At 38.5% G+C, this 22,529-nt stretch overlaps 1 protein-coding gene across 5 annotated transcripts in view; it reads right to left on the reverse strand.

Annotated features, from left to right (window-relative positions):
* SPOCK3 (SPARC (osteonectin), cwcv and kazal like domains proteoglycan 3) overlaps positions 1 to 22,529 on the reverse strand; it is a 252,657-nt gene that overhangs the window by 200,913 nt on the left and 29,215 nt on the right. For 4 of the 5 annotated variants that reach the window (XM_075709123.1, XM_075709127.1, XM_075709126.1 and 1 more), the window contains one exon: positions 17,407 to 17,583. In XM_075709123.1, coding sequence (XP_075565238.1) covers positions 17,407 to 17,583 — 177 coding nt within the window. Of the gene's footprint in view, positions 1 to 17,402; positions 17,584 to 22,529 lie in introns of those variants that run through there. The other variant, XM_075709124.1, reaches the window with a different exon arrangement.

Raw genomic sequence — 22,529 nt, forward strand, 5'->3', positions numbered from 1 at the left:
TGGTTTGGGGTTTTTTCCCCCAAATATAAGCGTATTTAAAACATACAGTCATTCACCAAAATCCTTCAAGAAATATAATGCCTACTGTGAAACCACACTGTAGTATCATGTTGTATGCTTTCGTACTAAATCAGTGATACAGGGCCGGCGAGGGAAGAATACATACCAACAGAAACAACCAAGAAATGCAAAGACTACAAATAAATTTTAGCATTGCTAAACGACTGTAAGAATTGGGAGTTCATAATACCACTGGATTGTAAATAGCAATGTATCACACATCTAGTTTTCATTCAAGAGTTTTCAACATTCGTTTTACAATGTTTTTTTCAATAGTCTGATAGCGTACATCATTTTCATTCCTAGGTCAGAGTTCTACCTTGAATTCACCACAACCCATAAGAACCTTTCACATATAAACAGTACATCTGGTGATTTTTTTCCCAGATGGTGTTGTGTAATACTTAATGCTACAAGACATTGAGCATGCAACTTTCCACACCAAGTTTCTCAAATAAATGTCACTGTTTCGTACCAAAAAAAAAAAGTCTTAATGAAGACAAATTGACTGTTTACAGTTTCAAACATTTCAGTGAAAATCATCAGAGCTGATGAAAATAATCAATTTCACACAAAAAAAGTCCACATTGCTTTTTTCTTTTAATGATTAAAAAAAGTTACAGAAATCTCACTGGATAAGGTTATTTTCCATCTAAAACACAACTGTTTTCTACATGTGTTCAATTTAAAGTTACTTTTATCTTCTGCTGAATTCATCAGTAGTCCTATAGAACCTGAAACAATTTTTTACCAACACAAAACTGTCCCAGGAAGTCAAAAAAACCATACAAATCTGGTTCAGAACAGTGTCTTCAGAGCAGCAGCTCTAGCTGTAATGAAAGCACAAAAACTATGGGATTTGGTTGCTGAAGGAAACCTGGCCTGTAGTTCACGATATTCATATTACACTTCATATATAGTAAGTGCTCCCCTAGGATATAAAAAATTAAGGTCATGCCCTTGACTTCTGCTGTACTTGATTAGTTATTGCTTATTCTTCAGTAAGTTATTGTGAAAGATCTACACCAAAAACATATTTACAGAAGAACAAGTAGGTTTACAAATAAGGCAAGTTTCTGAAATCCATGTCCTGCAAGCAAGGGTGCAAAATAAACTGACAATTTGTGTATTATAGAAATATTTAACTTTAAAAGAGGCAAGTAATGGGCAGGGGTGGGTGGGGTGTAGCCAGACATAAAAGGAAATACAGAATTTTCAGGCACAGAAAAGTACACTGAAAAGACAGGGTACACAGCTGAAGTTGCAGAAACTGACATCTTAAATTTAAACATAATCTTCCTTTCAGCTTTACTGTTAAAACATAAAAATTTCAAAGCTGTCCCAAATAAGATAAACTATGTAAACTACTGAAAAGACTTTGCATTTCTTTATGTATATTCCTCTTGAATAAAGTTTAAAATACTGAATAGTGTTTACTCAGGATAGTTATACCTGCAAATAACTATCTAGAAATTAATCTACATGTTTCTACATACCTGATCTGATATTAACTGGCACTAGTATTATTTGCTCCTGCACAGCAGATCCCTCCACAAATTCTATGTTTCGGATACTTACATTGCATAATAATGAGAAACTTAATTTTAAAAATGTTTGCAAGTTTCATTGGTCCACAAAAGCAGTGGTATTAACATTTTCTAAATAAAGAAACAAAAAATTTCTATCACTATAGAGTAGTTTGACAGTTTATAGTATTTCCTTTTTTGTGTCTAAAATGTGAACTAGACTGTCAAAAAACTGTTGCTACAATTAATCATTCTGAAGTAGTAGAGTTTTACTTTCTGAAGTGTCAAAGTAATCTTCTTGTATCAAGACGATTTTACACAGCAAAAAAACACTACACACACACACCAAGCAGTGCAGAAAAACCTAAGTTGCTGCAGAATCAGGATAAAAAGTTAATTCTGCATATTGGTGTTAATTCCATTAAATTTAATATCTAACTTCCCATGCAACTAACATTTACGGATAAAAAAAATGTTGTGTTTCAATAGAGAAACATCTGTCAAAAGAAGAAATGCAAACATTTCTTTTAAATGCTAGTAAAAAGAAGCTGATCTCAGAAAAGTCGATTCAAAAATCACATAGATCACATCATAATAGTAGCATAAGCTCAGGGCCAGCCAGCATGGGTTCATGAAAGGCAGGTCCTGCTTGACCAACCTGATCTCCTTCTATGACCTGCTGACTTTACATACCTTACTTTAAATGATAGTGGCGCACCAAAACCCATTTTTGGTAGTTAGTAAAATACATAATAAAAGAACCTTTGGCTGTAAGGAGAAGATACATTCTAACTCAGAGCAAAACAACAACAACTTAAAATTACCAACAGGAAAATTAAAGTTTCATCCCTGGTAGCCTACGCAATATTACCTTCATTCCTGCTTCAAATTTCATGTTTTGCAATTGAGGTCTTATGGAAAGTGTTTAGCAAGGGAACAAAGCCCCTAATAACACTGTAGCATGTCTTTCTCCAATAGCATATACAACGATTCACAGCAATTCTCATACAACTTTTCCACTTGAAGAAAGTATCCGTAACTATTTTTCATTAAACGTCATCTATTTTAAGCCAAGTTCATTTTATTAAAAAGCTTTATGGGAAAAATATTTAATGAGAAATAAACTTCAAGCCCACCAGTAACAGCATTATCTATACCAAAAGCAAACAAACTCAACAATTATACCTAAAAAAAACCTATTGGAATGAACAGCAGAAAAAGAAACTGGCCAGATAAGAATGATCTTAACACAAACTAAGAGTCTCACTTAATTGAAACATAGCAAGTGATTTCAAAGGAAGCCTGCTCATAAGGCTTACATTAACCGTAGGCCTAAACTCTTTGCTAGAGCACAGAGCACTCAGGACATGAGAAATGCAAATGCATTGTGCAGAAATATCTACAATCCCAGTAGCGAGTAACTAAGCATGACTACACTGTCAGTTTGGTTCACCTTAGAAACCCAGTGTCAGAATTCCTCTAAGATTGATGTCAATCATACTGATCAATGCCACTGGACTAAAAATGAATCTTTATGTTTAAGTGTTGTATTAACAGATCAGTCTACTAGACTATCTCATCCTTCATAGTTAAGGATGCAATAACTTCTGTGTTCAAACACTAATGATCATTGTGAAAATGAAGACTTGGCACTCGGTCTTATTTTCATCACATTACTAAGAGATTTTAAGGAAATAAGCAAGTTATTTTTCTAGTGTAGTAAAAGACTGACACCTAGAAATAAACTAGGAATCTGATACAGATAAAAGAATTGGATAAATTCCACTTCTTCAAATAAGCACATATAGCCGGTTGTCTGGCTAGGGTAACTAGGCATCAATGAGATAAGAACTCTGGGTACCCAGATGCCTTTGCATAAATATATTCTCACAAATTGTGCTGTTCCATTCTCACAACAAGAAATCATGAAACAATACTCTGTTCTTTTCATGTGATCTTAAAACAGTGATTTTTTTTCTTTAAGAACATTCTAAATTATTCTTAAGCTTCCTCCCTAGAGTGTCGATTTAATTGCTGTAAGAAATAAAATAGAGAGGAAACAACATAAATTGAATATGGACATTAAACCAGGAGAGAAATAGTAAATCAAAGGACAGCATGGAATAATTCTTCCATATTTGTGTTACCTATTTTTAACTTTAAAGCAAAGGTTACTGGGGTGAGGTAATACTATTTTATATTTAACAAATAATATTTAACAAATAAAATGCTTGGAGTATTCTGTTGTTCCATAAGACTTCACATATTTTCTCAAACTTGTCTTAGAAAGCTAATACATAGTGTTTGAGGAAGATTTCAGGATTCTCCCCTGTCCTAGAAATCTGCTTGGCAGCAGAGATACCAGCCAGTCATTACAACTACCTGTTCCTAACAGCTCAAGCCAAAAATCACTCAGAGCAGCAATGCACAGCTAAATTCCACTATCAGGTCCTTAACTAATTTTATGCCATTGGAGTGAAGCCCTCAACCTCCTCTTAATCGCATATAACTAGATCATTTCTTAAACCCTGTTCCCAGTGAACAACCTACACTGTCTTCAGGACATTTTCCTTGCCAAATTGCCCTGGTTTGTAAAAGAAATTAGGCACATCGTAACTCCTGAATGAAAAACACAAAAATAGAATAGTAACTGTATTTTGAAAACCAGAAAGTGTTATCTAAAAGCCACAATCAAATTCCACAGAATACACACACAAATAAAACAGATTGTTATAGATATTTACAAGCACACCATTCACTCAAATCCTTCTTTAAGAAACTTAAATTTGCAGGAGGCAAGAAGGGAAACTTACAGATTCATACAGTCTACTGTCAGAAAGGACAAAAATATTCCAACTATGAACTCTCACTCGAAGTTTAAATCTTGAACAGAATGATAAAAAATTCTTCCAAATTCGTGGTGTAAGTGATGAAAAGATCTGGAATTCTGATCTGAATTGATACTCCAGTTTTGTCACATTACATAGAAGTTCTATTTCTGATACAATGCAACTAATACTGAACAACTTTCTACTAATCTACGTTCAAAGAGGGCAGGGAGTTACACGTTTCCTAACGCTGTCCCCCAAAGTGTTCAATGGTTGGTGCTGTTGACCTTCAGTTTCAGAGTGTATACTCTCATGCATTTAACTAATTAAAACAGAAGATATCTTGACTATCTAGATAGAACCTCAAAGAGAAAGGGGTTCTTTCTTCACCCCTGTTTTTCCAGTTCCTTTATACCAGATACATACAAATAATTTCAACTGGTGTAAAAAAGCCATAAAATCACTGGTTCTTGTCTGGAGCCTGTGAGCAAGGACACTGCCACTGAAATGTTTATGGGAATGACCAGGGACTTGAACCTGGTGTAAAAGCTGGATAGACAGGGACATGTATCAGTGTGACCAGTATCAAAGAAATCTCCATGCAAAGAATGTACATGCTGCAAATCCCTATAGTTGACCATAATGGCAATACAATTTTGATTTTCATTTCATCATCCCATTGTTTCTAACATGCTGGTGAACCTCATAAAAGGGAAGTGATGTAAAATGTTTTGGGTTTAGAGAAAATATTTAAACATATACAAAACATAATGTCTGCGTTGCCTAGGCAGAGGAGAGAAGTAACGAACAGTTTAATAGATTTCTGAATACAGATGAGGAAAAATACAAATGTTAGAAACATCAAGTGACCCAGTAACCTTGTAAGAAAATAAAGCTGAGACAGGTGTAACAGAACTTCAGAACTCTTAAGACAAGTAAAGTAAGCAGGTTATACCATGATGAGAACAGAGAATAAACTACAGACTTCAAAAAAGTTTGCTTGAATTATACTACAGTATATCTTAAACCAGATTTTTATTTGCTCTAGATCCCTGGTTTCTTGGTACATTGCCGTTTGCTCATGTGAGATTTCTGACACAAAAAGAAACACCATATACTTGCCAAACCAAGATAAAGCACTGCCTACAGATCTGCACCTTACTTTGGACATATAAGAATTACTAATACTAGATGATCAATCTAGTCCAGCATCAGATCCCAGGGGGGTAAAAAAAAAAAAAAAAAAAAAAAAAAAAAAAAAAAATCCAGTGTCAGATAAAAGAAACGAATACTAGGTAAATCTATCCCGGTGCTTAGCTTTGCCATAAACTCTTATAATTTCCCACAGAATTAAGCCATGCAGCAGATGCTTTAATACCTCTCACAAAATAGGTTATTCAGCTTTAGTTTTTAATAGCATTATTATCTATATAAATGGCCTTTCTGATACAGGATGAAAATCTTGCCTCAGTAATATGCTCTTGCTATGCACTGCACAGCTTTTTTATGCTTGCCTGATTTTCTTTTTTTCTACTTAATAATTGCCACCCTCCCATTTAATTGAATCTCTGCACTGTTTTGCACAGTGCAACATGGGATTCAGCTAGAGGGGAAAGCAGCGTGCATCATACAATATGCAATTCATTGTAGAAGCTTGGCATGTGAGGCAGCACACAGGCACCTACCTACAACTCCATGAAGCAATGCAGCAAATGAATCAGATACAGACTATAAATACACAAACAGAAACTCTCTCAGATGAATTAGCCAACATTAAATACTTTGATTCAGGTCAGTGAAACTGAAAGATTGTTTTCTACCCTCACCTCACAAATGGGAGCTGGGGAGGGTGGGGAGCAGAATAAAAAACACGTAACAACTTATTCAGGAAAATAAGTCATTTAAAAAGAGAAATAAAATCCCCAATCAAATCCGGTAGCTTAAGGAAATAAACAATGTTTTCATTGTGCTCCAAGAAGCAGCAATGAATTAAGAATTCCCTTAAATAACAAAGAAAAAAAGAAAAAAAACAAACCACCCCACACACCAAAAACACACCCACACAACAATCTTGATATGTATTCTACTTTAGACCACTAGATAGGATTTTCTAATGAAAAGAAGTTATCATTGCAGGGATGACTTTGTTCTCCAATTCAAATCTATCTTCTTTCCATTCAGAACTCTGTTTTGTAGACTTAATGTTCAAATAATGATTTTAAATAAGTAGACTGGCATAATTAAAGATTTACTCCACCTCTCACAAACATCAGTGAACATATTCTCAGTGACCTCGATTAGACAAGGAAAGATTCCACACAAACTGGATTGAGATCCAGTCTAATACAACATTATCCCAGTGAAATCCACAATGAAGGTGTGATAAAGATGGGGGGAAAAAAGAAAAAAAAATACTTCAACAGAAGCACTTCACTTCCTGCAAAACACCTTAAAAATACACTATTTAAAAGAATTCCTATAATGATTCAGGCATTACAGGGCTAGTTGACTACACATCACTGAGAGTTTTCAAATTTTATGATAGTAAATTAATTCAGCATTATGGAAGCTTTTTTTCTTTTCTTTTTTCCTTTCTTTTTCCTTCAATCAAGCACTTCTCTTGATAAACGCCAAGCATAAAACAGTAAATCACAATGTCTTTTGTTTCATCCCTATGCTTGATTACTCTTGGCAGGTTTTTTGGTCTAACGAGCAAGCTGTTTGGCTAAAGCTACCTAAGTTAAGCAACTGAAAAATTCAGTTGTCAAATCTGAAAATACATCCACTTGATTTCCAAGCTTAATTTCATTTTATCACAGTATAAGTAAATGATGAACATTGACATATTTAAATAAGTTGTATAAATAACGTGTATAATTTTATGGCTATAGAAATTTTAGCTTCAACTAGTACATTTATTGAGTAAAACAATTTCTTTCTGATAAAACCAAGCAAGAGTAGGATCTATGTATGTGGGAATTAAGCATGTGCAAATTGCTAACCTTTATCTGCATTTGAATAAATATTAGAAAGCAGAAATAGCTGTGGAAAAAAACAGTACTATACAGCTATTAACAGGATGAACTCTTTATTATTATTAATGCTTAACAGTAACTTGCAACATTTTAAGAAAAAAAGTTTCCTAACATTCATGCTGTTGAATAGCCCAACTACACTCAAACTGGGCCGGAAAGTTGCAGTCCAACTCTTCAGAATTTTTTTACAAAGATTCCCTTACTTTCAAACTAAAAGAATATCAGTTTGACAAGAAAGATTTTTTTAAAACATAAGCTATGAAAGATACCATCATATGTTACAACCAGATAAGCACTGTTAGATTCTAACTTCAGTTTTGCTTCACAGAATATCTTCACAAATTTTATTAAAATATTTTTGATACCATCTCCTCCCTTTCTTGGGGAAACTGGAGTTCAACACAAACATTTTCTTGAAAAATCTCTAGATGTTTGTAGCCATACTTGTCTTGTTCTTATGCGATACTTAAAGGCATGTAAAAAATGAGGTATTTCTTCCAGACAATGAACTGAAACTATTGTAGACAACTGCCTCACGTATTCGAGATATGGACTCAAAATTATTACTTTATTCTGCACACAACAAACATTGTTAAAACTATGTCTCTCTCAGTATATACCCAAATATTATCTGAAGTCAATGGGATACCAAAATCTGATGGTAAGGTAAGACCTGCAGACATGATGAAGTTGGACCTATGAAATACTTCTAATATTCTGTGTGGTATTTTGCTCCCCAGCATGAGGGATGGACAAAGTAAAAACCTCTTTAAATTGTTATTGATTTGAGATACCAGTTAGCCTGTGCATATGGGTGTGCATGCACTCACACATGCATGCGGCATGCATTCATATTTATTATAAAAAAAACAAGAGCTCAACTTTTCAATGTGCTGAACATCAAATGCTTCATAACATTAGTACTTTAAAACCTTCTGGGGAAAAAAATGTTACTCATGTCTTCAACTTACAGAACCTATGCTACAATCCAAATGTAGAAAACTTGGAGGAAAAAAGTGAGAGTTTCATATGCCCTAAGAAACTATCATTTTTATGCAGGAAAGGAAAAAAAAAAAAAGAGGAATTGTAAACATTCAGCATATGTAAAAAGTAAGTAAAGAATGAAGTTTTAGCCATACATCCTTGCGTTCCTTGAGAGCATATCTTCTTTTGAGGAGCCCATGAATATCACATCACAGGTGGAACCAATTGCCTGCTTTCCTAACATAACTGAGTCTGTTTCTTAGTGGTGTAAAGAAATTCTGTCCATTCATGCCCCAAGTACCAGAGTTCACCAAAATAGGACCTTGTAACTGCCTACCAAGAATTCCTGAGTAAAGTTAGACACATTCAACTTTAAAATAAAATAAGCACAGGGATGAAAAATTAAACAGCTTAACAGCTTAGGAGGGAAAGTCTAGATCTATTAAGATTTAGAAAAATAGATACACACTTAGTATGCTTTCATCCAGTTCACATAAGAATATACTGCACACCATTTGCAGTACACTGAGCAATCTGATAGCCCTTTGCTGGCTTTGGAATGTATGAACATACTGAGCTCTTGATGTTCATGCTTTTCATTCCCAGGTGTTGGAAACAAAACTGCCTACCTAATCTTTGGCATGTTTAAACACTTACACTCACAATTAAGACAATTAATATATCTCTCGGTGAATATCTTAATGGAAATTCAGAAGCCATTTCTCCATCTTCCTTAGGATTTGAATTGGCTTGTATTCCAACATCATTTGTGATTTTTCACAGAAAAGTAATTGGCCACAGTTACTGACAATACACACAAGAAAACACTATGAAGGTGGCAGAACAGAATTCCTTTTAAATGGCAAATTAGTATAAGAAAGATTAATCAAGCACCAGTCCTAATTATTGTCATATTTGGGCCAAAGAAGGAAACACTCTCAGATGAGATTAGTATGAACTTAAATGGTATTCTTCCTTATTCTGCTGCAAAACAGCATAAATTTACTGCCTAGATCATTGGGGAATATTTCAGCTAATTAACTCCCTCATATTGCAGCCCTTAGAGATCTAATCTTTACCTTAACCTGTGCCAGTAGCACACAATACAGCCTCCTGAAACCTGAAAAGCTTTTGCCCAACTAGAATTTTTGAGTTTAATACAATCTGTCAGGACAAAGTTAATGAAACACTATATACAGGTAAGCATATTATCAAATACAATGGTCTATTTTGGCCCTAAACTTTATGAATACAAAGAGATCCCAGAGTTGCACATGGGCTTCCTAAATCTGACCAAACTGGTTAATGTATTCTTCTGCAAAAGGCTGGAAGGGCACTTCTATGATTTATACAATGGATTCCTGGCATTGCTGCTTTACATACTAGCCAATTGATTCTGCTTATAAGAATCATTGTTTGGGTTTTTATGCTAAAAGAGTTTCAGTCACCAACACAACCACCACCAAATCCTTAAAGATACATGCATCATTAAATATATATCCCACAGTCTTCATATTAATAACTTCCCTCTATTTTAATAAATAGCTGTTAAAACACAGGTCATTTTCCATACTTGAAAGCATATACTGAAGAGTAAGTTCTGTACTTCTCATTGCTATGCTACACAGATTTAACAACTGGAATGAATTTCATCATCAATGCAGGCTCCAAAATGTCAAAGGAGTTTGTTTTCAGCTGTATGCAGGCCCCAGTGTAAGTCACTACATGAAATTATTTGATGACTTGCAGACTTTTTTAGAGAGATGCTGAGCAAGCTGCAAACTGACAGTCTCCTCTGAGCCAATGATTACACATCACTTGAGAAAATAAAAAACTAGTTCATAAGAATTTTCTGCAGAAAATACCAAGTACTGGATAGTCTTTAGTAACAACTTGTTAAGATAATACCCTCTGGAAGTGGCAAAATACCAAAGAGTTTGGACGATTTATATCTTTTAAACCCATTCTCTTATTCTGTTCTCTTAAAGCAATCACTTGTGAAGATAGTAACAGAGCAGTGAAATCACACCCTCGTTGTAATGGGAAAGCTTTGTCATGGGTTAGAATTTCATACCAGCTCTCCTTGTGTCCTGTCTGACATTGTTACCTTACACTGCACCACCTTTCTTAGGCAAATCATTAATTCCTACAGTAATTTTTGTTACTGTGTGAAAAGACGTGAGATGGGAAAGCAAAAGTGAAAAAATCCTTTAAAAAAAAAAAATAACAAATAAATAAAGATCATTCACATAAGGTAAGAATGCTGAGTGAAGCTTTGAACAGTGATACTACTAGCCACAAACTTCTCTCTTTCAGAAATTAAGGTTCAAGAAATATGAAAATTACAAGAACTTGTAATATGATACAGTATATTAGCATTTACTACCATTGCCTCCATAATATTTGTTTCTAAGGCAAACAAGGCTGATTTTTAGCACTGAGCATAGTCAAAGTGACACTTAACACCAGATGCAGAAAAAGAAGCTGTTCATCTGTGATTACTAATATATTCAAATATGACAGATTAAGACAAATTCACAATAGGAAAAACACCACTGTGAAAATCAATGTCACAACTTTTAAAAAGGACTGTATTAGAAAAATATTCACAAAGCAAAACTGAAGCTATTTTACTAACAAGTACTTTTCATGTACTGGTACAAAAAGCATAGAAATCCCTTGATTAGAATAAAAGCTTCCTTACGCTTGAAAACTTGGGAGTTGCTCTAAAGCTAGGTACCCAAATAACAACCAACTGTTCAAAGATTTCCTTATTTCATTCAGCATATGGGGGGCCAGTGGGGCAGGGAACAACATGACACAGGACAACACGGGCATGACACAGACTGTTCAAACTTAACTGCCTATTTAAAGAGTTACACTTGAAAACTGGCCAAGACTTGCAAACATATTAAGCCAAGCTTCTTTCCCCTTTCTGCAGCTGATTACTTCAAATGCTTCAATGATTATGAAGTAATAGAGATGAAGGAGACAGAAAAAAAGAATTGATGGTGATAGTCTAAAAACATAGATATTCTAATTCCGGTCATATTCCATTGTTTTCTACATTCAGCTTCCCCTTGTAATATACTTCTTGCTCCAGACATCTTTCCTTTCTGACTGTAAAACCAAGACAGCCTATGCGGTTTCCGTTACTGTTACCATCTATTAGTGTATTACAAAGCTATTTATACTACACTATAATAAGCACAGATGGCTAGAGTCAATCCCAATAAGATTTAATGGTAAGACAAGGGAAGACTGGGTATCCATATCCACTAAACAACCTACAGCAAATAAAATAAAGATTATTCTTCAGAGAAAGGAGATAAAGATAAGATGAAACAATGTTATCAGCTTTACTTTGGATTATGAGGACAATCTAAGGAAAAGCACATTACCATTTACTTAACTCCTAAAGCTTCCAAGTTAATGCCTTCCAAGAGACAGTTAAGGGTTCAATGTTAACAATAGTTTGAGATTAGTAGAATCTGCCTTTGCAGACAAAAAAATGCTTGTCACTAGAAACAAGCAGCAAAAACAGAGCAAAGGAAAAAGTAATCAGGTGAAAGAAAAAAGGAATCCATACTTAAGAACAAACTAAAAGCACATATAAAAATCAGCCTTTTTCTACAATACAGAAGAAATAAAAATTTAAGATTTCCATTACTCCTTCCCATTATAATTTGCCATGTTCAGATTAGAATTGCTGAACAATTAAATAGCTTCTTACATTTCCTTAATTAATTAAAATTAATGCAAATTCCCAACATTTTCCTTTATTTCACAGTTTAAAAAACAGTGGTTAAGTCACACTTTATTAGTTTCATTTCAAAGGTAGCAATTATAGGCGTAGGTACAATACTTATTCTTTCTTTCAGATCTCCCAGATTTTCAAATTCTTCCTCCTTCACCATATTAATAAAACTAAAATCATGAAATAAAAATAAAAATAAGTCATGAAAAAAAGAGAAAGACTGATACCACTTTAGAATAGCCAATAAAAAGTTTCAATTAACAAACTGGCATGTGGAAAACAGATTCAATGCCCTAATTGAAAAAGTAACTTTAACTTATTAGCAAGTTCTTGCTTTAACTTAGGCCTAGGACAACATAATGAAGAACTTCATCTTTCCTGTTCTGCAATTCCATTTTTTCCTGATGTCACAATCATAACTTTCTATCAAACCATACATATGTAGTAAAAGACCTGCCATATCCACTGATAAGGAAAGAGACATGTTTTATTTACCCTGAACCATGAAAAGTACAGGACAAATAAGCCTTCTGGACCTATTTTCATGGCTAATGAGTTAGCATTAGTGAAGAAAGACTGATGAGTGCTGCACTATCCAATCCTAAATACTGATTTCCTCTACAGTACATTCACCATCCTCCATAAACTAGGAGGGATTCTAGCCCAATGCAAAAAAACTTGTTGAACAGATGTCCGTCTCTTCAGATAACCTTATCAGCACTCCACTTTGCAAACATGAAAACCTTCCAAATATTTACATGGTGATCACACAACAAAGTGCAAAAAACTTGCGATGAATCCTTTTTAAAACAGCCTTTGGCTTTCTTAGTTGTACGGAGGTGCAGCTGTGTGGATGTACAGTTGGACAGAGATGTTCTGCTCACAACAGTAAAAGAAACACCAGGTGTATAGTTGGTGGGGAGCTTAGTTGGGGGGCGGGGGTGCTTGTTTTTGAGCAAGCTTTTTAAACCTCCAAACAGACAAAAGAATAATGAATGCTGACAATTATTGAATTGGTATGGAGACCTAGCATTTGATTCATCTCCTTTCCAAACACAGAGATTTAGATTTCACTAATATTGAAAAAACATATTCTTTAAATATCTTCAAAAGACTCATTTGGGAGGCCAGCATGAGCTGCCCAAACTTGCCGAATGTTTTAGAAGGCAATATATTTGATGGTTAATATGAGAACACTTCATAGTAAAGCAGAATAAAAGGTAGTACTACCAGTCCAAACTTCCCCTTCATAGCTGATCGGTTTTGAGGTCTGTTACTTGAATTTTGATCTACCTTCTTTAGCTTTGATAACTGCATTGATACAGTAGGATGATAGTAACACTGTGGTATGATGCAACTATAGATAGCGATACAACAGACAATTACAGTTGTGTGAAATTTTGTCCGACTGTCTGTAGAGACCACATAAAAAGACAAAGTGATTATAAATGACAAAGCCATTATGCTTTGTTCTAGGATTGAAAATAATACCAGTATTTGGAATCAAGTCATAAAGAGAATAAAGAATTATTCCTATATTTTGTTTTCCTCCACAGATTTACAGCATTATGAGTAATGAAGGTTTGATACATAAGATTTAGGATGTTCTAAGTAGGAGAGTATAAATGTAATGCCATTACCCGACAACATTTTTTAAAAGGAATAATCTTCATTTCAGACAAAGTGGAGTTTATATATACATTTTTATCAAATATCTGGTAGAACCATCATAGACAAGACCATTAGCACAAAGAACTATAAATATAACAAAATACAAATTAAGAAGATTCCCCTAACTTAGCATCTACTACAGAACCTCAATTCCCAAGCACAAAATAAATAAAGGATATGTACACATAGGCTAGGACATCCCAGCATCATGATACCATTGGCTGCTGAAGCAGCCTAACCAGGCAGCTTGAAGAACCTTAATAAACACATCAACCCTGAGACTTATTTTAGTGACAGACGTAAGAGCTGCAGCTACTCAGCAACTGGACTGCAGCAGCACTGAGATTAGGTTAAAAACTCTTCCTCCCCAGCTACTACAGGCAAAAACTAAACATATCCCTGTATATAACACAAAACACTTGACTCACACATACAGGTTGGGGGAATTCATATTTGACATATGAAGAATACATTTCCCCTCCATCTTTAAGATGGAAAGTCTCCTATTTAAGAAAGAGCTCATTCTCAATTTTTGCACAAAAGATGTGAGAAGACAGCCTCTAACATGCACCTAGCTTCCCACTATTCCACATTAAGGCACAGTTCTTGCCTAGACCTTTTTCATTATTTTCAACAGATTTGTCAGAATGATCAAGATCTTTCAAGCGAATTGAAGAGTCAGTTACAGTTTTGCCTGCACAAAGTACTGAAAAGATCTTAGCTAATATTTTCATGTTAATAATAACCTTTACTGACAAATCTGACATTTTAGAGGATGTTAAGAGAGTTAGGTTTGGGTTTTTTGGGTTTGGGTTTTGTTTTTTTTTTTTAAATAAAAGATCATTATCCTGGTTTATTAGGTTTTGCAAGTGTTCCCTTTCTGAATGACTATGTTCTTTCTCACTGTGATCTAAAACTCTAAGAAACTGAGCCAATGAGCCAGAAGTCAGGGTCATTATCTTGCACATTAATCAGTCCTGTCAGTTAAGCTTTAAGTTAAGCCTTTAAATACTTCTTTTCACACCAGAATTCCATCTCACCCTTACATCTGTAGGGTATTTAAAGCCCGCAAAAAATATGCCACTCTCTGTCCAGAGAATTAAATTACAAACACTTGCATACCTTTATTTGGATTTTAACTCTGCAAAAGTTACCCCTACATATGTTTCAAATACAGTTGTGCTGCTCCTTCACAGGAGGAAACATTTGAATCACTAATTAAATCGCTAATCACAATTTCAAAACCGACAAATTACAGTCATACAAGTAAACTTACTAGTTATATAAAACTGTAGGATGTTAATAAAACTTCTCCACCATGTTGTATTTAAGGATGGTAATTGATCAGTGCTTCTTACAAGTAAGATATTTTTCTAATGCATTCTTGTGCAAGTAGATTAACTCATAAGTTTTCATTTTTTTTACAATTATATCTTATGAATTACTGAAAACCATCCATGTTTTAAAGGGAGAGCCTTGTGAAGTATCAGGACCATCCATAAATATACCAGATCGAGTACAAATCAGTAGGATATAAGCATTCTGCACAAGAAATAAAAGCATATTCCTTACTGAAGTACCAGCCGTATAAAACTTAAACAGTGTAAAAATAAATAAACCAGCATATTTCTAAATCACCTCAGAAGAATCAGTATGCAGTACTTCCTCAGAGCAGTCACTCTTAAAACCCTTGGGGACACCTACTTGTCACAGAATAAATTATCTGGCTAATATCCAATATTACAGTATATGTCAGTGCACCCAGGAGACAGGCATTAGAGAGCACTTAGCTTCTTCAGCCTTGCAGGGTAGCCCTTACATAAATGACTTTGCCCAATTATAAAACATAACTGATGTACTTATTTTAGAGTTTTCTAGCAGCAGCCTTTCATCCTAAAACATTTATATAGCACTGCATATTTTTTTTCCTAAAGTACAGTACACTGAACAGGGTTTTTTTTTCACATGAACGTAAGTTTTGAACATATTCCAAGCAAACAAAAATACCTGAATACTAATTTAAATGTTCGCAAACACTAAAATTATGCTGTTTAAATATAAAGTATTAGGGAAATAAGTTCTCCCACAACTCGAACAGTAGGTCTTCTTTCCTAGTTACTTAACATAAACAGCCAAGTTTGCATCCCACATGCAACATATATATAAAGCTAGAAAATACATGCATCACAAGTACACTACAGCTCTCAGAAAAATAAAAGACTCCTCAGAGACATTTACTTCAGTTCACTATAGCAAACCACAGTCACCAGCAAGCTGTAGCATGAGAAACCTGTTGACTCTGAAGTTGCAAACCAAATCAATGCTTTACACCAAATCAAAGAAATCCAGTACGCAATACAGTAAAGCCAAATAGAAAATTTATTTTGCATGCTTGGAATTCAGATTTTAAAAAACGACATCAAAGAACTCAGGATATTGGAAGATCAGGGAAAATGTTTTCCATTTCAAGAAACGCGAAGGACTTTTGAAAATTGATTAGGTTTTACCCAACTTGCAACAAAGAGAGAACGAACTAAGCGCAAAAGCGAAGCACTCTGGAGGAGGAAAGCCACCTTACAGTAGCGCGTTTCGTAACAGTTTGAGATTCGGGTCAGACCGGGTCTGGCGTTCACGCACTCCCTGCAAAGCACTCCGGCCGCGGCATTCGTACAACTTACCGCCCCATTTAGCGGACTTGCCCGCCGCAACCGGCGCTCCGGCACCTCCCGCACAGCGCCCCCCCCCCCCCCCGGCCGTGCGCGCAGCCCCTTCTCCCCCAGCCCGCCCTCTCGCACTTCTGACAGCGCCAAGGTGCGACTGGGCAGTCCCGCCCGCCGCGCCCTTCCAGGCGGCTACGGGGGGCTCTTCCCCAGGCGCCGCTCGCAGAGCCGCGACGGGGCGAGCGACGGGGCGAGCGACGGGGCGAGCGACGGGGCGAGCGACGGGGCGAGCGACGGGGCGAGCGACGGGGCGAGCGACGGGGCGAGCGACGGGGCGAGCGACGGGCCTCCCCCCCCGCCCCCCGTAGCCGCCTCCGCCTCGGGCCGGCCTCGGCCCCGCTTCGGCGGGGAGCGGCGCCCAACGGCCGCTGCGCGCGCCCCCCACCGCAGCCGCCGCTCCCGCTGCGGGGCGGGAAACGAGGAGGAGGAGGAAGGGCACGCGCAACTCCCGCTCCACCGCCGCCACCTTCTAAGGGCCGGCGACCCGCAGGGCGGGAAGCGACTCCCGCGGCTCGGCCCGCCGGGCCCTGGAGGTGCGGGGCGGGGTGCCCAGCACGGCCCGGGGCACGGCGGGCGGTCCTCGCCGCTCAGCGGCGGCAGCGCACCGGGAGCTGCCCGGGGGGACCTCCCTCCTCCTGCCGAGGCGCCACCAGGAGTGAAAATAGAAATTAAAATTTAGGGAGAAGGGGAGGGGGGAAGTTGAGGCTGCACCCCAGCCCTGGCCGCCCAAGGGATGCCCTCAGCGAGCGGAACCAGTCCGCCAGCCGCGGGGCTGCCGGGGCAGCGGGCCGGGCGCGGCTGCCGGGTGGAAGGGGTCGAACTTACGTCTCGGAATTTGTTCCACTGCCCGACCTCCTTGTCGTACTGGGAGATGGTCGTGAGCCATTGTTTATCGTCCAGAAAATTGCCACTGTCCGGTCTGCCCCCGGCCGCCGCCGCCGCCAGCGCCGGGCTGCACCAGGCTGCTGCACACACGCACACGAAGGCTGCTACCTTGAGCATCTGGGCGAGAGGAGACACGAGGGGGGGGAGGTTACCCACGCCAGAGCCGAACCCCAGCCGGGGGCAGCCGGCGGGGGGCCGGGACAACCGCCCGCAGCAGGCCCCCTCGCCCACCCGAAGGGGGCAAGGGGTGCGGAAGGGGCAACAGGAAAGGGCGCCCAAGGCGGAGGGCTCGGGAAAGGGAGGCGGGGGAGGCTGCCCAGCCCGTCACCTTGCCGCAAGCCCCGCAGCCGCGCTCCTCGCCGCGGCCGGAAAGGCGGCCCGCTCCCTCCCCGCACGCGCCGCCGTCTGCAGCCGGCCGCCCCGCGCCCGGCGCCGCGCCGCGCGCTCCGCCCGGCCCCTCGCCCCGCCCCACCCCGCCCCCGTGCGGCTCCGCGCGCCGCCGGCGTCGCCGCGGCCGTGTAACGGTCTGCGGGGTAACGGTCTGCAGGGGCCCGTCCCCTGCGCGGCGGCCGGTGCCGAGGTGAGCGCCGCGGGGCAGCGCCGAGGCTCGGCCTCTGCCCGCCTGCCGCCGCCGGCAGCGCCTCCGGGACCCGCCGGTCGCACGGGCCGCCTTCGCCGCGCCCCTCGTGGCGCCGCAGGAGCCGCGCTGTGCCGCCGGCACCTCCAGGTGGGGGTGGAAGCCGCTGGAACTTCTCTCCAGCTGCGTTGGCACCTCGTACCCCGAGTTAAGTCTGCGAAAATCCTTAGGCTCATTACGATCTTTAACGACTGCCAGTAATTTCAAGATAAAACTTCCTGTACCTCAGGGGAAAGGAGGCGCACATGCTCTCAGATCGCCTCTGATTGCTGATTTAGGTACATGCTGGTACTGTAATGCCGCCTATGTTACTGCCTTTGGTAAGAATCACGCACTCTTCCTCCTCTTTCTGGCTTTTTGTTTTTTAAACTGCCGCTGTATGTTAACTCAAAGCCTTCCGTGACATCCGGTTTCTTTCCCGAATTAGTTAAATTTCGTTTAGAAATGAGCAAGGTCCATAAATAGTTCAATTACCTTTCCAGCATAGCTGACTCCATATTCAGTTTTGAATTCCATCTGCCATCCTGTTGACCTAATTCATCCAATTTTGTAACGTTAACTTTATTCCCTAGGCTTGAGTAACACACTGCTTTTTCAGTTTGTATGGGCTGTATCTCGCAAGGTTTTGGTAGCGGGAGGGGGACAGGGACTGCAGGGGTGGCCTGTGTAGGAAGAGGTACGGGGCTGCCACATGTTGGGGACAGCTGGTTCCTGCCAGCTCTGCAGTGGAGGCACTGCGGGCCACAGCTGAGCCCATCAGCAAAGCGAGCGGTGCCTCTGTGAAAGCATAGCTAAGAAAGGGTGGAAAATGCTGCGTGGAGAGAGGAGGTGGGAACAAAAAGAGTAAGAAATAGGAGGGAACGCCATGGTCAGAGGGAGAGGAGGAGCAGGTGGAGATGCTCCATGGCAGAGCACTGCAGCCCACGGAAGACCCATGCCAGAGCAAAGGAACTGTGGCGAGCCCACACCAGAGTTCATTTTCCTGAAGGACTGCAGCCCGTGGAGAAGCCATGCCAGAGCAGAGGAAAAGCGTGAGAAGGAGGGAGCAGTGAAGAGAAACCATTACATACTCACTGTACCCCCCCAATTCCTCCTGTGTTGGTCAGGGAGAGGAGGCTGGAATGAAACTGAGCCTGGGAAAGGGGAGAGAAAAGGTGTTGGTTTAAGATGTGTCTTCTTGTTTCCCGCTACCCAAATTAGCAATTACATTTTTTTATTTTAATTGGCAATAAGTTAATCTTCTCCAAGTCAAGTCTGTTTTGTCTGCAACAGTAATTGGTAAGCAATGTCCCTGCTTTTATCTTAACCCATGAGCTTTCTCATTCCTGTTCTTCCTATTTTGTCCACTTGTCCTACTGGTCAAGGGGCTACGAGCAGCCGGGTGGAAGTTTGGCTGTTAGCCAAGGCTAACCCGCCACAAGGTTGCTAAGAAGTATGTTAAGAGAACACAACACTCCTAGTGTAGTATCTGAAAGTATTTTCCATGGTAAAAATTGAGAGTTACTTTCAGACTTGAAACTAGGGCCAAGGCCATCAAGAGATTCTCAAATCTGATAAGCAGAAAAATGCCACTTCATGCAAAAAGAGAAGTGAATATGAGATTGTGACTGCTTTTAGCAAGTTTTGAGGTTGGTCATAAACTGTAACTACAGACAGATAGTAAAGCATGAATTAAATCTGCTAACTTGCATCATACACTGCATAATACATGTCATTTTGTTCCTAAACCTGTATCACTAAAATCAATGAGAATCTTGTCACAAGTCTGACGGGTATAGAGAATGATTGCCAGATTAGGATTTATGTGCCTGACTCTGAAAATGCTACCTATCCAGAATGATATGATATTCTGTAATAAATGAATCATAAAATTCAAAGCAAAGGGATAGAGGGACTGCACAGAGGCTAAATAAGAATCAATAACACAGTCATGTTATTCTCAGGGCAGGTTATAGAGTCAGTCCCTTATACAATCATTCTTTTGACAATCCAGTTTGTGTTTGTCAGTCTTAATGTTAATTTCCTACAAATCACTTTGCCCTTTGGCAAAGAAGAAATTTCTCTATAAAGCTAATGGTTTGTTTTTTTTTTTTTTAAGAATCGCTTATTTTAACTTTTTTTAAAACCATCCCAATCCCCCAGTTTGTGGTTTCACTTACCTAGCAATCAAGGTAACATGTTTTGTTTCATCTGTCTTTCACATTTTCAACCAAATATATTATTCAGTACTTCAACTTATGGTGCATTTTTCCATACTTACAGAAGAGGAATAAAGTGGCTGGGATTTGCATTCAGTAAAAATCCTTAGAAAAGGGAGCTCTGGTATGGTTTGAGTTTTACAAAAGTTTCACTGTGATTTGTCTAAAAAGTGATCTTCCACACCCTATGACTGCAGTTTCTACTGACAACACATTCTAAATGATCAATTATATGTAATTTTGCCTGAACCAAGCTATTTGAAGCCTTTAATAATTCTAAATGTATTCCTCATAATTTTAAGCACTCTGATCTCCACATAATTGGTTTAAGAGCCTCATTCTGATCAAGGACTTTACACAAGTTGGTAATAACATTTATTCAAGCACACAAAAAATGATACTTGATTGAAATGGCATTTTGAAGATACAAAACTAAGTTTTCTTTTTTCCCTCAATAATTTCACTGCTCTTCAAAGATTAAATTTATGTATCTTGAGAATTATTCTTTCCTTTATTTTAAATGTAAGTACATTTCTCACAGAAAATATATCTGTATTTTTACATACTGATGTGCCTAACAAAAGCATCTTTAAGATGTGACAGGGAATCCAGTACTGCAGTAGTGATAAGAGAATAGTACTAATGGTAACAAGTACATAATTTTAAACTGCAAGTTTAGAAACTCTGACTGATAGCTCTTTTCATCATTGCCCAGTTAAGAAATACTGCTGTTACTAATAAAAATTTGTCTGTCTTCTTAATTTCAAAATATGATGTATTTTCCAAGTTTTCAGTAACATACATTTTTCAAACATTAAGACTTAACTAGTGTAAAATCATAACTATTCAGGTTGCTTTGCCTCTAACTAGCTGATGGAGCCTACAGGGGGATAGCAAAGAAGATGGTGTAGCTGGTAATATACTTGTAGAAGGTTACAAGATTGTCATAAATAATATGGATGTTGCATAAAGAAAAGGATGGAGAGATGAAAAAAGAGGTAGGTAGTATACATGTAAATATGTATTTGGTGTACACATCTGCATGTCATATGAAAGGATGTTGAAATTATGTAATAGGTGTGCCAAGAGATACATTGGAAGAAAAGTTTGTATGTATAGGTTCATGATGAAACAGAGGGGATGTGCTGAGAAATTACTAGGAAATACGAATAAATTTATGCCCTGAACACTGTGTCTCAAAAGTGCTTTACCCACTTCCTGCAAATGAGAATGTGTTCATTTAAGGCACTAAAGCATGGAGTTAAGTTTATTCAAATATAATAATACAGCCCTTGCAGTTAAAATAATTTTTTAAAATTCTGCTGAAGGGAATCCCAAGAGAACATCTAGTTATCCCATTGCCCACGAGCAAAACCAGCCACACCTTGTCACTCCTGGCAGATGTCGATCTAAGTCTATTTTTAGACCACAGAGTCACCATCTGTGCAGTCTCTGTCAGTGATGGAAAGTCCACACTAATCTATGTCAGTGACTTTTACTAGTCTAACTTCAGAAGAGGTTTCCAATACCCGAAACAAGTTTTTCTTGTTGCAATTTAGGTTTATAACTTCTAATGGTGAATCCTATTCACCAAAAACATGAAGAAAAATTACTGTCTTCCTCTGTTCAGTAGTACCTTCTATATTGTAAACTATTGTATCCCCATTTCATATTTCCTCCCTGTGATATGTTTATTCCCATATTTTTTACCCTATTGTTTTAATCTTACACCACAGTTTTGAGACTTCTGATCACTTTCTCTACTATCCAGTTGAGTCTTTCAAAGCAGGCTACCTGTTTTTTTATCGTCAGTGCCTAGAACACTAGAATACCTTGTTTATGCCTTCCCACTAGCATAAGGATTACTTCATAAACAGGAATTATTTTGGATTGATATGATTTGTTGTGTCAAATACATGCTGACTGCTATGCATCTTTCTGGTATCTTTCAGATGCTTAGGAATAGTGTACTGAATTACCTATCCCTGTATTTTCTAGAAATTGAGAGTAGGACAACAGGAGTTTCCCTTTCTGACCCTTTTTGAACCCACTCTTTTGAAGGTCCCTTTTTTGGAAAAAAAACTTTTAATTTACTTTTCTACAGTCATCTGGTACCCCACTTGTTCTCTACAGTTTCTCAAAAGCAACTACTAACAGTTCTGAGATCCTTTCAAATAATTTTGTAAGTATTCAGGGGCAGAGTTCGTAAGATAATTAAAATAATCACA

The sequence above is a fragment of the Pelecanus crispus genome, chromosome 4 (assembly GCF_030463565.1).
Source record: "Pelecanus crispus isolate bPelCri1 chromosome 4, bPelCri1.pri, whole genome shotgun sequence".
NCBI classification, from domain to species: Eukaryota; Metazoa; Chordata; class Aves; order Pelecaniformes; family Pelecanidae; genus Pelecanus; species Pelecanus crispus.